The 16,706-nt window shown below is 31.3% G+C and overlaps 1 protein-coding gene across 1 annotated transcript; it reads left to right on the top strand.

Annotated features, from left to right (window-relative positions):
- Positions 1 to 2,389: 2,389 nt before the first annotated feature.
- On the top strand, positions 2,390 to 16,222 carry LOC143231795 (TP53-binding protein 1-like). The gene is made up of 7 exons (XM_076466449.1): positions 2,390 to 2,537; positions 3,912 to 4,058; positions 4,835 to 4,938; positions 6,727 to 6,852; positions 10,561 to 10,634; positions 10,851 to 10,996; positions 14,601 to 16,222. Exons 2-7 carry the CDS (start codon positions 3,938 to 3,940, stop codon positions 14,792 to 14,794), a joined length of 765 nt encoding a protein of 254 aa, XP_076322564.1. The 5' UTR covers positions 2,390 to 2,537; positions 3,912 to 3,937; the 3' UTR covers positions 14,795 to 16,222.
- Positions 16,223 to 16,706: the final 484 nt, after the last annotated feature.

The following is a 16,706-nucleotide window of genomic DNA, read 5'->3' as shown; positions in this document are numbered from 1 at the left end:
GCTAAAATTATAGACTAATGTAATAACAAGAACAATCAGAGAAACTTCACACCATCACCTGTCACTCCTTTTCAATATTTTATTCGTTTATATTAGACATCAAATTTCACCTTTGAAAGCTTAGAAATTCCTTCTCAGATCTAGAATGATTAATGATCCATGTAGTTTTTTTAGTTTTATTAGGGTCTCAACTTTAATGTGCCCATGAAATTTGGTACAGATCTGATTACACTTACAAAGTCATTTACCCAAAACTACAACAGTCCTCTATCTCCCCATTATAAAAAAATAATGCTTCAAAGGGATCCAGATCTGAATCTCGATCAAGTTTGCAGAGGACTGTTCCATACTGACTTACTCTTTTGCATAGAATTTTCTTATATATTGGTCTGTTAGTTTTTGAGGCTCGCCATGGCCAAGCGCAGTTAAGACGCGGTGACTCGTAATCTGAGGGTCGCTGGTTTGCATCCCTTTGCGCCAAACATGCTCGTCCTTTCAGCCAGTGGGGCGTTATAATGTGACGGTCAATCCCACTATTCGTTGGTAAAAGAGTAGCCCAAGAGTTGGCGGTGGGTGGTGGTAACTAGCTGCCTTCCCTCTAGTCTTACACTGCTAAATTAGGAACGGCTAGCACAGATAGCCCTCGAGTAGCTTTTGTAGGTAAATTCCAAAACAAACAAACAGTTAGTTTTGAGATATGGAATGTAAATACAAACATACCCAGTACCCATCCACCAATAAAAATTGGACTTTTTCTTGATTAAGTTAATTAAATAAAGTCAACTTCCTTTGTATCTTTTTATAAAATAGCAGTCAAATTGGTCTAAGACATTTTCATAAAATACAGTGATAACTTATGTGACTGTTCTAATAGAGTAACCCAATACAGCTTAACTCTATTGTGGAGTATATGATTCATATAATAAAGATACACCATATATGAATTGATATGTTACCAAACTCAATGTTCATAAACTGTAGAGATAAACATTTTGGAGTTGAATCTGTTTTATTAGCTTTAGTTAAACTTAATATGAAAGTACAATATTTAAAATATTGTTCTTTGTTTAAAACATTTACAAAATTAATTTACTGCTGTTGTTTTCCTATCAGTTCAATGCGAAAAATGAAAAAAACAATAAACAATATGTTTTTTGTAAATTCAGTAAAATACGTGGAATACTTTGTCATTATTGATCAAAACAATTCAGTCAGATGCTACCAATTTTAATAAGTTTCTATTTATTCTTGATGACAAGAAATAAAAATGTATCTCAGAACAGCTGGTATGGGTATTAACACTTTTATTGATAAGGAGAGAACAACGTTTCGAACTTCCTAGGTCATCATCAGGTTAAGAAAGAGAGAGTTTGAATGTGACTGTTGACGGACACACGCCTTAGGGACGAGTATAAACGGGTACAGAATTGTAGAGGGTGTTGCAGGTGGATGTTAGGTTATTAATTAGTATAGGTATAAAGGTGTTTCTTTATATTGGTTTAATTTTGGTTTTAGTTGCTGTATAAGTAGGGCTTCTTTGATTTTATGCTTGTTTATATTTGTTTCCCTACTTAGTATCTGAGAGTTTTCTTTGGTTATGTTGTGTTTATTTGATTTGCAGTGTTCAAAACGTGTGAAGGTGTTTTTTGTAATTATTAAATCAATATAAAGGAACACATTTATACCTATACTAATTAATAATTTAATATCCACCTGCAACGCCCTCTACAGTCCTGTACACATTTATACTCTTGTCCCTGAGACGTGTCTGTCAATGATCAAATTCAACCTCTTTTTTTCTTAACCTGAAGACGACCTAGGAAGATCGAAACATTGTTCTCTGCTTATCAATAAAAGTGTTAATACCCATACCAGCCATTCTGAGATACATTTAAATTTCTCCTTAACTTCAAAACATATTGTTGTAAACCTGTGGTAGCATATTTATTCATAACTGCCTTAGTAATACAAGTGCCATCTATGTAAGGACCTTCCAGTGGCACGATGGTATGTCTGTGGACTCACACTTCTAGAAACTGGGTTTCAGTAATTGTGATAGACAGAGCACAAATAGCCCATAGTGTAGCTTTGTGCTTAACTACAAACAGTCAATCAAGTAAGGAGAAAACAACAGTTTGTATTTCTTTTTATACATTTTTACAAAAAAAAAAAATCTCCCAATAACACTGATTGTTTTCTAGAGTGATTTTCTTTCACAACATTAATTAGGATGTACATATTTCAATACGCAATATTTATTTTAGGTATGTAAGAATTATATAAATCTTACTTTGTTGTCAGATTTTAGAAGTTTCACTTCTTGGATAGGCTAACTATCTTGATTAATATTTAGCTTAAAGTTCTTTTGTAAGATGAAAAAAAAACAGCTTAAATATTAAAAAAACATATTCACTGTGCTCTTTACTGAATTTTGTATTCTTCCTTTAGATTTGCAAAATCGTTAATAATTTTGTCTCAAGACCAAGTTGATGGACTTTCATTTCAAGAAGAACCTGCCACTTCATGTGTTTATGATGGTAAGCTCTCACAGAATAAGTTTTATCATTTCCAGATTTCTGTGTATAGTGTAAAACACTTATACGAGCATTGATAATAGGTCTATAAATGTTCTTCATTTACAAAGTGCTTTTACAAACTTTATATCAATTTCTAATACATTTTACAGAATAATAATTACACGTCTGTCTAATATTTCTTATCTAAATGTGCTCTACATTTTATTTGTGAGTGCTTTGTAGAAATGACAACCTAAGAGTAGCCATGAAGGTGGAAGGTGGTACCAGTTGATTCTAAATTAAGGATGGCTATGCCTGAACCGTGTGGCTTTTGATGTAGCCATGTAATTTGTGTTGCTTAAAGTGCTGATAAAGTTGAAAATAATTTTTTTAAATATTTGATTTAAATAAGAAAAGAAAGGTAAATCTGCTGTTATGAATTATTTTAAATCCAATATATGGAGGTTTTACATTACTGTAATGTTACTATTTTTAAATAAGTTGAGAAGGGGAAACTCTGATGGAAAATAAAGAAAATTTCCATGGAAATAAATTTAACTTATTTATAATATATTGTATTATAATATTTAAATTCAATAGTTGTGAAAACACTTTCTTTAAATTTTTCTAAAGCTAAGGAGAAATTTTATCTCGTACAAGCATAACTGACAATGATTGTTCACAGTATGTCCACTAGGTGGCCTGAATCATAGTACCTCAATTATTTAAGAACATATACTTCTTTCATATATTAAGTACCAGTAAAATTTATTTACAAAATGCTTCTACCATGCTTTATATACTCCTTAGTTTGAGATTAATTTATCCTAGTGATGATGTATATAAAATGCTTTTCAGTAGGCCTGGAAAATACTTTTCAGATGAATTTATAGAAATACTGTTGTATGGATGAACCATAAAGAAAATACTATGCCATTTTTATAGTGTAAAGAAACTTGAGTCACATTAAATGTGTTTTTCACTAACTTATGCAGTGAGTGACCTGCTCTAACAAAACCTTCAGTGTCCATTAGACTCAAATGTTTGAATTAAATAAATATACGATTGGGAACTATTTTACGTGTTTTTATCTTGCATAAGGGATTAACCTTGGTTGCCTTCTTTTTCCATTTGGAAAATGTTCAATCTTGTTACAGGCCTTTTGTCCATGGGCCACTTTCCTTGTAAACACGAAATGATTCAAAAAAGTTAATGTTTTCTCAAGTGTTTTCTTTGTATTTAAACACTATCTTTTGTAGTTATACAAAATGAAATATGTTTTATATAACTGTAGTGAGTATTTAACATGGCTCAAGTCCAAAACATTGTAGTACGGGAAATTACAAACACTGTTTATTTATTTTCCTTTTCTATTTTAATCGTTTCAAAAAATAGATACATGTGCTACTCCCAACAGAGGAATGCTCTTTGAAGGTTTGGCTTTTTTGTTGACTTGTAGCAGTGAAGGTAACAAAACCAGAAAGAACAGAAGTGGAACATCACATTTAGAGATCTCTGATCCAGAAACCAGTGATGAAGAAGGTGAGAACATTAGATAAATAACTAAGGATGAAGAGTAACAATAAGTAGGAACCAGTTAGATTTTGTCAACAGCTTACTGTGTATACTGACAATTAGCTCTCATAGAATATAAATAGATCTTCATTAACAAAATAATCCTCCTGGTGGTTTAGCAGTAAATATGGAAGCTAATAAGGCTATAATTTGAGTTTTGGTACCTGCAACGGTCAGGGCAAAATTAGCCCAGTGGGTATACTTTTGCTTAAAAAAAAACAGTTACTAAAAATAGGTTTAGTTTTCTCTTTCAGGGTAATTAAGACATATCTGACAACTGTAAAATCTTACACCAATACTTGCATATCTTACTCAAGTATCTTGAACTCTATGTGTGCTATGTCTCTATTTTACTTATTCTTAATTAAAAATGATGGTCTTAAAAACTTTAAAGCTTTTTATGAGTATGGAAAATATGCTGTTTGTATAAAATTAACATTCTCATAAAAATATTGTTTTCAGAAAGGTTGATCACATAATGGAAATTCATATTTATGGTTTTCGTGAATATAACAGATATTTATGACAAATTCTGTAAGTGTAATATTTGCATCTCTTGAAATAAAGACCAGAATGAGTAAGAATTTTATGTACTTTGTGGGGTCATTACTACATGAAGGGTCATCTTCCTGGAAGATTTGTGTTTAGTTGACTCATAGTTTTTTAATACTTTTTTGTTTCTCATAATAAGTACATGAAAATAAAAATGTATTTATTGTAATCTTTAATAATGCTTGTCTTAGAGGAAGATTCACTTGCTAATCTACCAGCTTTTGACAAGAATAGACTTGTAGAACAAATAGAAAAGTCTGGAGGAATTTGGGTTAACAGCTTTGAAGAAGCACAGGTTTGTAATTACTTTAATAGGTGCTTCTAATGAAATTATAACCAAGTATAAATAAGTTACTAGTGGGTGTATAAGAGACAGAGATTCGTGTTAGCTTTAGAAGGTACAAAATTCTCCAGTCTTGGTATATTTGATGGATATTGTAATATTTCTTTGTGTTCAAAACATTTATTAAAAAGTATTTTTTCTCTTTACTTGCATTGAATACTATTTTGTGAAATCTTAATTGTGTTTTCCATATTTATTTTCTGCCTGAAGTGTTGTATTTCAAAGTATTTTGATTTCTGTTTATACTAAGTACATGCCACCTAATGACTTATCTGTAAAGTCTGAAGGCTTTTTGCACTAAAAATTGGATTTCCGTACCTGCGCTGGGAAGAGCACAACCAGCTTGTTACGTGTAGCTCTGTTTGTTTGTCCTGAATTTCTTTCAAAGCTACATAAGGGCTATCTGTGCTGTCTCTAATTTAGCAGTGAAAGACTCGAGGGAAGGCAGCTAGTCATCACCACCTGTTGCCACTCTTGGTGCTAAATTTTTACCAAAGAATAACTGGAATGATCACCACATTATGATGCCCTTGTGGCTGAAATGGCGAGTGTGTTTGGTGGGACAGGGATTCAAACCTGAGACCCTCAGATTACAAATATAGCTTTATGATTGACAACAAATTAAGTACATACAGCTTTGTTATCATAAGTTCATTTTCTTCTCAAGTAATTTTACGGATTAAATTATTTCAAATATCTCTATGTACAGATGTTAAATTAAGGAGATAAACAAGTTTTCTTGAATATACGACTGAGATGTCTTTGTTATGTTATTTATTATTTGTGACAAATAATTTTATTTAATTAAAATGATATTTTAGTGTTTGTCTTTTACAAAATAACTAATTGAGAAAAATATTAAAATATTATTTGGTTTATTAGTTCCTCAAACTCTCCATTATTTTACATATAACATACCATATATTTATGAAAATGATGTTTGTAATTAATTCTAGTCATAGAAAATGTGTGTGTACTTGGAGAGCTTTCTAGGCTTTTAGTAGTTTATTAAAGCCTTGTCATTGTTGCATTATACAACAAACATAGTCAGTAACCTCTTAACAGTTTCATTAAGTTTAATAAGGTTAGGTATTTTGCCTCTTATTAAGAAAGGATCGTATTTCAAACACGTGCTCCTTAGGACTTTTTTATTGTTGGGTCCTAAACAGTGATATTTTTTTACTATTTCAGTAAAGTGTAAACATGCCTTCTTTGTAGGTGACAAAGATGGTAAAAATTGTAAAAGACAGTTCAGAAAGTTTATATTCACTTGGCTTGTTCAACAAGCCTTGAAATACTATCCATTAGTATGTTCATACCAAACATGGAAAAAATGATACTGTTAAAACTGTTTTTACAACAGCCTCCAGGGTGCTGGTATACAAAATTAACTTGAAACGTTGATAATATAGTTGTATAACTGATATATATATATATATATATATATAGTGATTTATTCCAGTCTATGAAGATAGTTCTAAAGCAGGGGTTCCCAACCGGTGGGTCGCGACCCCAAGGGGGTCGCGAAGCCTTGGCAGGGGAGTCTTGTAGCCTTGTTAGAAGTAGCTTGGGTAACATTAATTTTATTTCATCAATTACATTTTCAAGTCGCGAGTGCCAAAAGGTTGGGAACCCCTGTTCTAAAGAGATGTGACAGCTTTTTGAGAAGACTTATGAAAGTAAGAGTGACACGATGAGTAAATAAAAGTCATATCACTACTAATATTTATTATTCTGTAGATTGTTCAACTGGAGCAAGTCTTTCTCATCGCTGATACCTATCTAGAAACATATAAATACATTCAAAGCATAGCTGCAGGTATTCCTTGTGTATCACATGTCTGGGTTGATAACTGTTGTTCCACGGTAAGCTGGCTTCTGCACTTCAGCTTGTTTTAACTCTTACAATCATCTCAAATACTAGCTATGATTATAATGTTTTCTATGGATCTAACTTAATGTTCTCTTATTAGGAGTTGTACACAGAAACTCTATATTTCTTGTTATTATTATTGGCACTTTGTATGATATATTGAAGCTAATAACACCATGTAACAAAGTTTTTACCTTTTCTTGTTCCTGGGCAGAAAGTGTTATTTCCCACTTGCTTATGCCTAAAGTAAATAGAAAAGACCTATTTTCTCTTCAGACTTTTGCTTTTGTGACCTGGGTAATGAAATATCCAAATTTACCAATTTTCAAAACATTCCAGACAGATTTAGTGCCGAGTAGCTGATAGAGAATTTTCTCGAACTTACAAGAATTTTCTAGAGCTTTCCACAGTAATATATATATACAGGGCTCACTACTTACCACTTCAGTTTAGTTCTAGCTGCCTAAGTGAACACATAGACCTATCTGATTTTATCAGAGATGGCATCAAGAAGCTGCAAGCATTCTGCTATGTATGTGGCCAATTTATCAAGACAAGAGTACTCTCTGGCAGCATCTGTTAAAATGTGTGAAGCCGGAAAGACATATTTTGGCATCCCTTTCCGGGATCAAGATAAACCCTGGGCACCTCATTTTACCTGTGAGCACTGCAAAGAAACTCTAGAAAGTAAGACAAACAATTTTTGCTTGCTTGAATAGTAAGATTTTATATTATACAAATTTTAGATCGTTTAAAATTTAAATATCTTTAATTTATATATATTTTTTAATTTCCAATAGTATAGAAAAATATCACATGTAAAATATTTTGCATGAACCTCTTACACATTAGTTGTGGATGAAATAAATGTATTCTTCATAATAACACCACAGCACACTACAACAGGAAGCACTGGTCACAACAGACCGAGTTCTCTGTGGGGAGGCACAATGTCAAGTGTGAGGCATTAGTGGACCTCCAGAAGGTGTTGTTCCCACCATTGCACATAAAGTTGGGTTTTATGAAACAATTTGTCACAGGTCTTGATAAGGAGTCTGCAGCCTTCAAGTACCTTTGAGACCTCTTCCCTAAGTTGTCTGAGGCAAAGAATTCCACAAGAACCTCAGTAAGAAAGGAAAAAAAAAGCTTGGGGCAATTTTGTTCAGTGGTTCAGGGCTTCTTGGGCAATCACAAGGCTGAAAATTATGTGGAATGGTTGAGGCTCTGGTGAAGAACTATGGCTGCAGGATGTCCCTGAAAGTCCATATCCTTGATGCTCATCTTGATAAGTTCAAGGAGAACTTGAGAGTATACTCAGAGGAGCAAGGCAAGCTCTTCTACCAAGATATACTGAACTTTGAATGGTGCTACCAAGGAGTGTATAACAAAAACATGATGGGAGATTATATTTGGGGGGCTGATACATAAAAGTGATTTACATTACTATCTCAAGTCTCGAAAAACTACTCACTTCTAAACATTTTTGTATAACTTTGGTATAAAAATATGTAATTCTTGATTCATATGTTGTTTTATTCAGACCTTATGTAAATGAAAATGTGCAAATTTGCCCGTTTTTACATAGAAAATATGTTAATTTCTAAATTTCATTATCCAGGTCACAAAAGCAAAGTTTGAGGGGAATAATGACCATTTTCTGTACTTTTACAACATAAGCAATTAAGACATACTATCCAGGAACAAAATTTGTGTTACATAGTGTAATGGTTGTAAGTCAACAATATAGTAAAATCAAGAATGTTACTTTTTCTGAGTTTTTATATGATAGTTAAGCTTCTACTCAATCTGTAAACATGTCGTACATATGCTGAACAGTTATCTCTTCTAGTGTTTAACATAACTTAATGTTCAGAGACAGTAAGGGATCTGTTAGTCCACCTTGGCTGTCCCATCCTCTAAACTAAACTATTTTGAATAACACAAAAGTCTTGAAGACAGCTTTCTCTTAAATTCACTGCCTCCACTACATCCAAAGGCAACACATTCCTGTGGCTAACCACCTTGTTAGAAAAATAAAACTGTGTTAGCTGAAGATCACTTTCATCCTGTCAAAGTTCATGTTTGTGACCCCCAGTTCCCACCATTAAGTATGAAAACAAAATGTATCAACACTACCAATTTCCTCCACAGTTTTAAACACCTCAACCAGATCCCCTCTAATTCTTCTTTCTCAAGAGAAAACAGTTTCAAAGATTTGGATCTATCCTCATTAATCAAGTTTGACTGAACTCTTATTTGTGACAACCCTCTGCCTTCTTCCATCCAACCACTCTCCTATCCAATGAGATAACTTATCCTTCACACATGTAGAGGTAATTTGTTTTACAACCTCTTGATGTGACACTTTGTCAAGTGCTTTCTAAGAATTCAGACACACCAAATCTACACCTGTACCCTCATCTACATGAGTAGTAACCTTTTCAAAGAATGTCCAAAGATTTGTAAGGCAAGAATTTTTTCCTTTGTGAAACCATGTTGACTATCTGATAAAATTATAAGCTTTGTTAAATGATTTTATAAAGCATCTTTTCTCAGACTTTCCAAACCTTTTCCACAACTGATGTAAGAATAATGAGTCTATAGTTACTGGGACAACTTTATCCCTCCCTTGAAAGAGGAGTTACATTAACCAACTTCCAATCCTGTGGTACCTGCCCTCTATTGAAATGCTTACAAAAAAAAACAGTATCAGTGACTCACATATCCCATCTTCAGATTCTTTTAAAACCCTTGGGTAAATATTATCTGGCCCAGGAGTCTTATAAAAATGTGGAATACTGCTTACACTTTTATTAGTAAAAAGATTGTTTTAATAACCCAGTCATCTCATGATGATGAGATACTTACCTTCCTTTATCCATCAAGGTTTCCATTACCTTATTAACATTGTTTATTTTTAATATGCTTAAAGAAATTCTTACTATTAATTTTCAACCAACCTTTTTTTTATATATGCATTCACTTTGATGTCCTAATATCCTGTTTTGCCAACTTTCTTTACCTTTTAAATCTCCTGTCATACCAGTAAATATACATTTTTAAGCCTTTCTCTAATTTATCTTGTATCCTTTATGTGCTAACCTGGTATTTCACTCTTCTTTCTATAAACAATATATTTATTTTGAATATTTAAAAACTTATTCTTAAATACTTCCACACTTTATCAGTGCCTCCAAAGAACTGAGCTAACAACAGATAGTTCTTGTTGCATATCTTCAAAATTTGCTCTTTTGAAATTTTTGATCTCCGTACAAAGTAAAACATTGAACCTAATAAAGCAGTTATCACTTGCACCCAGATGTTCTCCAGTTTCCACCTTCTTAACAATTTCTATATAATAAGTTAGCAATGAATCTAAAATAAAATCGTTTCTTGTAGACTCCTTGACCAATTAGTAAAGAAAACCATCTTGAATAATTTTCACAAAACCTATCTCCCTCACAGTTTTTTCCAGTCTACGTGCCTGTTTGAATACGCTATTTTATTTTTCAAGTTATGGGAAGTTTAAAGTTTCTTCAGGTGTTACATATATATGCAGGATAAGTATCAGAGTAATTATAAATCATATCCCTTGTGTTTCTGTTAGATGTAAGATACTACTGTACAAACTGTGGTGTTATAATATTTACTCTCTGGATAGCAGTGTCATAATTAACTCTTATTGAACATTTATCATGCAGAATTCCTTATTAGACTACCACTCCTACCTCCTTCCCACAGGCTACAGTGTCATTGAAAAGAAATTGATTGAATGGTAAGAAGATGTGAATTTTTCTCTTTATATTGGATGGGCAACAACTTGACTTTCTTAGAATTGTGAATGTGTAATTGTGTGAGAAGAGTTTTTACATTAAGTACTGTTTATCACTTACTTCAATTTATCCCTCATAAAAAATTTCTAGTTTTCTTAGAATATCATTAAGAAACGTGGAACTTTACATTCTTAATATAAACCTTCCTGAAACTGTAGGCATTTCCAGACTTCAATATTTGAAAGATGTCGTGTACTTCTTGTGTTTGCCAACGACAGATCGTCTATCACAAATTGGATAGTTGCACTATTGGCAGCAAAATCAGAGGTGGTACAGTGTCTAACTGAACTGGAAGATCGTTCAGGTGAGCTTTAGAAATTACCATCTGTACATTTTATTAGGTAGACGCAGCAGTTTAGAAAAGAAAATAAGAACATGCTGTGTAATAGGTGTTGTGAGTTTACTGCAATTTACTGGTTAGGTTTCCAGATGTAAAACGTTCAATAACTACCAGTAATTTTTGAACTTGGGTGATATATTTGTCAGAGTTCATTGATATGTGTAATGAAACAATTTTTCAAAGAAATGTCTTCCACAGGTTTCAGAATTGATATGATATTTGGTGAACTTTTTGATTTAGATAATTACATGTATTATACTTGTATAAGAAAAACAGAACATTTTCAGATATTTTTAAGGAGGTTTTATATAAGATTAAATGTTTGTTCTTGGTATATTTAAACTGTTATCTTGGGCTTTATGTGAGGCTTAGTGTCCATATTAAAGATGTTCAATGTTAACCATATGTTTCTACTTTTCGGTTAGTCCTCTGGTAAGTCACCAGTACATTGTGTACTTTTGTATTAAAATAACATTATTTAACTGAGGACATACAAATATGTAATTAATAAGTGAAGATATGTAAGACTCTATCATAACCAACTTTAATATACAATTCATATTTGAGTAAAAGTAAGCCAGCAAATTCCTATCAATAAAATTACCCCATGAAGTTTGAAAAATGGATATAAGACAATTGTTCTGCATTATTTGTTTAAGCTGATTTATACAGTGTGTTCTGAATAGTTTTGTTTAAGCTGATTTATACAGTGTGTTCTGAATAGTTTTGTTAGATGATTTATACAGTGTGTTCTGAATAGTTTTGTTTAAGCTGATTTATACAGTGTGTTCTGAATAGTTTTGTTAGATGATTTATACAGTGTGTTCTGAATAGTTTTGTTAGATGATTTATACAGTGTGTTCTGAATAGTTTTGTTAGATGATTTATACAGTGTGTTCTGAATAGTTTTGTTAGATGATTTATACAGTGTGTTCTGAATAGTTTTGTTAGATGATTTATACAATGTGTTCTGAATAGTTTTGTTAGCTGATTTATACAGTGTGTTCTGAATAGTTTTGTTTAAGCTGATTTATACAGTGTGTTCTGAATAGTTTTGTTTAAGCTGATTTATACAGTGTGTTCTGAATAGTTTTGTTAGATGATTTATACAGTGTGTTCTGAATAGTTTTGTTAGATGATTTATACAGTGTGTTCTGAATAGTTTTGTTAGCTGATTTATACAGTGTGTTCTGAATAGTTTTGTTAGATGATTTATACAGTGTGTTCTGAATAGTTTTGTTAGATGATTTATATAGTGTGTTCTGAATAGTTTTGTTAGATGATTTATACAGTGTGTTCTGAATAGTTTTGTTTAAGCTGATTTATACAGTGTGTTCTGAATAGTTTTGTTAGATGATTTATACAGTGTGTTCTGAATAGTTTTGTTAGATGATTTATACAGTGTGTTCTGAATAGTTTTGTTAGATGATTTATACAGTGTGTTCTGAATAGTTTTGTTAGATGATTTATACAGTGTGTTCTGAATAGTTTTGTTAGATGATTTATACAATGTGTTCTGAATAGTTTTGTTAGCTGATTTATACAGTGTGTTCTGAATAGTTTTGTTAGATGATTTATACAGTGTGTTCTGAATAGTTTTGTTAGCTGATTTATACAGTGTGTTCTGAATAGTTTTGTTAGATGATTTATACCGTGTGTTCTGAATAGTTTTGTTAGATGATTTATACAGTGTGTTCTGAATAGTTTTGTTTAAGCTGATTTATACAGTGTGTTCTGAATAGTTTTGTTAGATGATTTATACAGTGTGTTCTGAATAGTTTTGTTTAAGCTGATTTATACAGTGTGTTCTGAATAGTTTTGTTAGATGATTTATACAGTGTGTTCTGAATAGTTTTGTTAGCTGATTTATACAGTGTGTTCTGAATAGTTTTGTTAGATGATTTATACAGTGTGTTCTGAATAGTTTTGTTTAAGCTGATTTATACAGTGTGTTCTGAATAGTTTTGTTAGCTGATTTATACAGTGTGTTCTGAATAGTTTTGTTAGATGATTTATACAGTGTGTTCTGAATAGTTTTGTTAGATGATTTATACAATGTGTTCTGAATAGTTTTGTTAGCTGATTTATACAGTGTGTTCTGAATAGTTTTGTTAGATGATTTATACAGTGTGTTCTGAATAGTTTTGTTAGCTGATTTATACAGTGTGTTCTGAATAGTTTTGTTAGCTGATTTATACAGTGTGTTCTGAATAGTTTTGTTAGATGATTTATACAGTGTGTTCTGAATAGTTTTGTTAGCTGATTTATACAGTGTGTTCTGAATAGTTTTGTTAGCTGTTTTATACAGTGTGTTCTGAATAGTTTTGTTAGCTGATTTATACAGTGTGTTCTGAATAGTTTTGTTAGATGATTTATACAGTGTGTTCTGAATAGTTTTGTTAGCTGATTTATACAGTGTGTTCTGAATAGTTTTGTTAGATGATTTATACAGTGTGTTCTGAATAGTTTTGTTAGATGATTTATACAATGTGTTCTGAATAGTTTTGTTAGATGATTTATACAGTGTGTTCTGAATAGTTTTGTTAGCTGATTTATACAGTGTGTTCTGAATAGTTTTGTTAGATGATTTATACAGTGTGTTCTGAATAGTTTTGTTAGATGATTTATACAATGTGTTCTGAATAGTTTTGTTAGCTGATTTATACAGTGTGTTCTGAATAGTTTTGTTAGATGATTTATACAGTGTGTTCTGAATAGTTTTGTTAGCTGATTTATACAGTGTGTTCTGAATAGTTTTGTTAGCTGATTTATACAGTGTGTTCTGAATAGTTTTGTTAGCTGATTTATACAGTGTGTTCTGAATAGTTTTGTTTAAGCTGATTTACACAGTGTGTTCTGAATAGTTTTGTTAGATGATTTATACAATGTGTTCTGAATAGTTTTGTTAGATGATTTATACAGTGTGTTCTGAATAGTTTTGTTAGCTGATTTATACAGTGTGTTCTGAATAGTTTTGTTAGCTGATTTATACAGTGTGTTCTGAATAGTTTTGTTAGATGATTTATACAGTGTGTTCTGAATAGTTTTGTTAGATGATTTATACAGTGTGTTCTGAATAGTTTTGTTAGCTGATTTATACAGTGTGTTCTGAATAGTTTTGTTAGCTGTTTTATACAGTGTGTTCTGAATAGTTTTGTTAGCTGATCTATACAGTGTGTTCTGAATAGTTTTGTTAGATGATTTATACAGTGTGTTCTGAATAGTTTTGTTAGCTGATTTATACAGTGTGTTCTGAATAGTTTTGTTAGATGATTTATACAGTGTGTTCTGAATAGTTTTGTTAGCTGATTTATACAGTGTGTTCTGAATATTTTTGTTAGATGATTTATACAGTGTGTTCTGAATAGTTTTGTTAGCTGATTTATACAGTGTGTTCTGAATAGTTTTGTTAGATGATTTATACAGTGTGTTCTGAATAGTTTTGTTAGATGATTTATACAATGTGTTCTGAATAGTTTTGTCAGCTGATTTATACAATGTGTTCTGAATAGTTTTGTTAGATGATTTATACAGTGTGTTCTGAATAGTTTTGTTTAACACCTCTCAGGTATATTCCACACTGATGTGATTGTAACGGATTCTTCGTGTCCAGATTACGTGGTAAAAGCAGCTCATCAAATAACCATTCCTCTCGTGTCAACAGAATGGATTGTTCAGTGTATCATCAACGGCTGTATAGTTCCCTTTGAGTCTCATCCTCATTTTAATTTTAAATATCAAGACATGTCATCAGAAGTTTAACTAATGGGATACAAACTTTATAATGTCTTGTTGGGGTCATTGAAAGTATTTTCAAATATTAAGGTAAAACTGTTTATTTGTAGTGGCTCTTTTACTGGCGTTTCACGAAATATTACAATTATGAAATTAGTTTCTTCTTAAAATTTTATGAACATTTCCTTAAAGTCAGTTTAAATAAAATTGCAACATTTCTGAATCCTGAACATTTACATAATGTGATGTTTTAATGCGTAATAAAGTTCTAACATGGTAATTTCTATACTGACAACAGTATTAAGTTTTCAAAATGTATAGATGTCTTTTCAGTTATTGTTATAAAACAACTTGTGCTTTATTTGAGTTAACCCTTAGGTTATCTTGACCACACTTGGTTTTCTTGTTTTAGGAAAAACATAACGTTTTAAGTTAATTATCAAAAGTTTTTGTGATTACAGCACTGAAACCTGCTATTATTTTATGTTAATTAATTTAATATTTACTCATGACCTATATTACTTATAAATCTGATTCATTTTCACTTAGCTCTGATTTTTATGTTAGAGCTGCAACAAAATAATAAAGACGAAAACGAATCTGGATGAGATACATAATTATTAATACAACTAATTATTTTAAAAAATTAAAGAAAACAGGTTACATTTTTAGGAGAAATATGTTGATATTTAATGAGTAGGTCTGTATTAAAATTAAACTTTAATATATAATTTATAATATATATTTTAATATAATATAAATAGCAGATCACATGTAACACCACCAGTCGCAAGATTTTGTTTTCAAATTGACTTTATTTTACTACTTGTAATAATCTTTAGTTTAGTTATAGTAATATTTAATTAACTACTTTTTAGCAGCTAAAATAATTAATATTCTAAAGTTGAATAATAGAATAAGTAATGCATTAAAGAATCTGTATATATAGAGTAGATAGACTCAAGTTTACATGGTTATCTAAGTCACCTCTGAGAAAACCTCAAAATGTTTACTGGTTTCTTACTTGTGGTTGTATTCAAGGTTTTACCAAAGGCTAATTTAGGTTCAAAGGGTTACAAAATCAAATTTAGATGCAAAAAAAAAAATATTTTTGTAATGTTTTCTCTTTTCTAATGTACATATGTAATGCTATATCTGGCTCGATGTTTCCACAGAAACAAACAGTCCATGCATGCTATTTAAATACTTTGTGAAATCAACTATTATTCCTTTGTATTTGCATAAATGTACTTATATGGGTGTGTCTATATCCAATCAAAATGAACATCCAGAAATGAAACTAAAATAAAGACCATGGTACAAACTGTTGTATAGAAACTATAATGTTTAACATCTAGTTGTTTCAAGCTATCCACAGAACTAAGGTTTATATGAAATAAAGACCATGGTATGAACTGTTGTATGGAACTATAATGTTTAACATCTAGTTGTTTCAAGCTATCCACAGAACTAAGGTTTACATGAAATAAAGACCATGGTACAAACTGTTGTATGGAACTATAATGTTTAACATCTAGTTGTTTCAAGCTATCTACAGAACTAAGGTTCGCATGAAATAAAGACCATGGTACAAACTGTTGTATGGAACTATAATGTTTAACATCTAGTTGTTTCAAGCTATCCACAGAACTAAGGTTCGCATGAAATAAAGACCATGGTACGAACTGTTGTATGGAACTATAATGTTTAACATCTAGTTGTTTCAAGCTATCCACAGAACTAAGGTTCGCATGAAATAAAGATTATGGTACGAACTGTTGTATGGAACTATAATGTTTAACATCTAGTTGTTTCAAGCTATCCACAGAACTAAGGTTCGCATGAAATAAAGATTATGGTACGAACTGTTGTATGGAACTATAATGTTTAACATCTAGTTGTTTCAAGCTATCCACAGAACTAAGGTTCGCATGAAATA

This window comes from Tachypleus tridentatus, chromosome 11 (genome assembly GCF_004210375.1).
Source record: "Tachypleus tridentatus isolate NWPU-2018 chromosome 11, ASM421037v1, whole genome shotgun sequence".
NCBI lineage: Eukaryota > Metazoa > Arthropoda > Merostomata > Xiphosura > Limulidae > Tachypleus > Tachypleus tridentatus.
Note: the sequence above shows the minus strand (reverse complement) of the source record. Positions and strands in the feature narration are given on the sequence as shown.

Coding starts and splice junctions, on each gene's coding strand:
- LOC143231795 (XM_076466449.1), top strand. CDS start 3,938: ATGCTCTTTGAAGGTTTGGCTTTTTTGTTGACTTGTAGCAGTGAAGGT. Junction 6,853..10,560: donor TTGATAACTGTTGTTCCACG/GTAAGCTGGCTT, acceptor TTTATCATGCAG/AATTCCTTATTAGACTACCA. Junction 10,997..14,600: donor TGAACTGGAAGATCGTTCAG/GTGAGCTTTAGA, acceptor AACACCTCTCAG/GTATATTCCACACTGATGTG.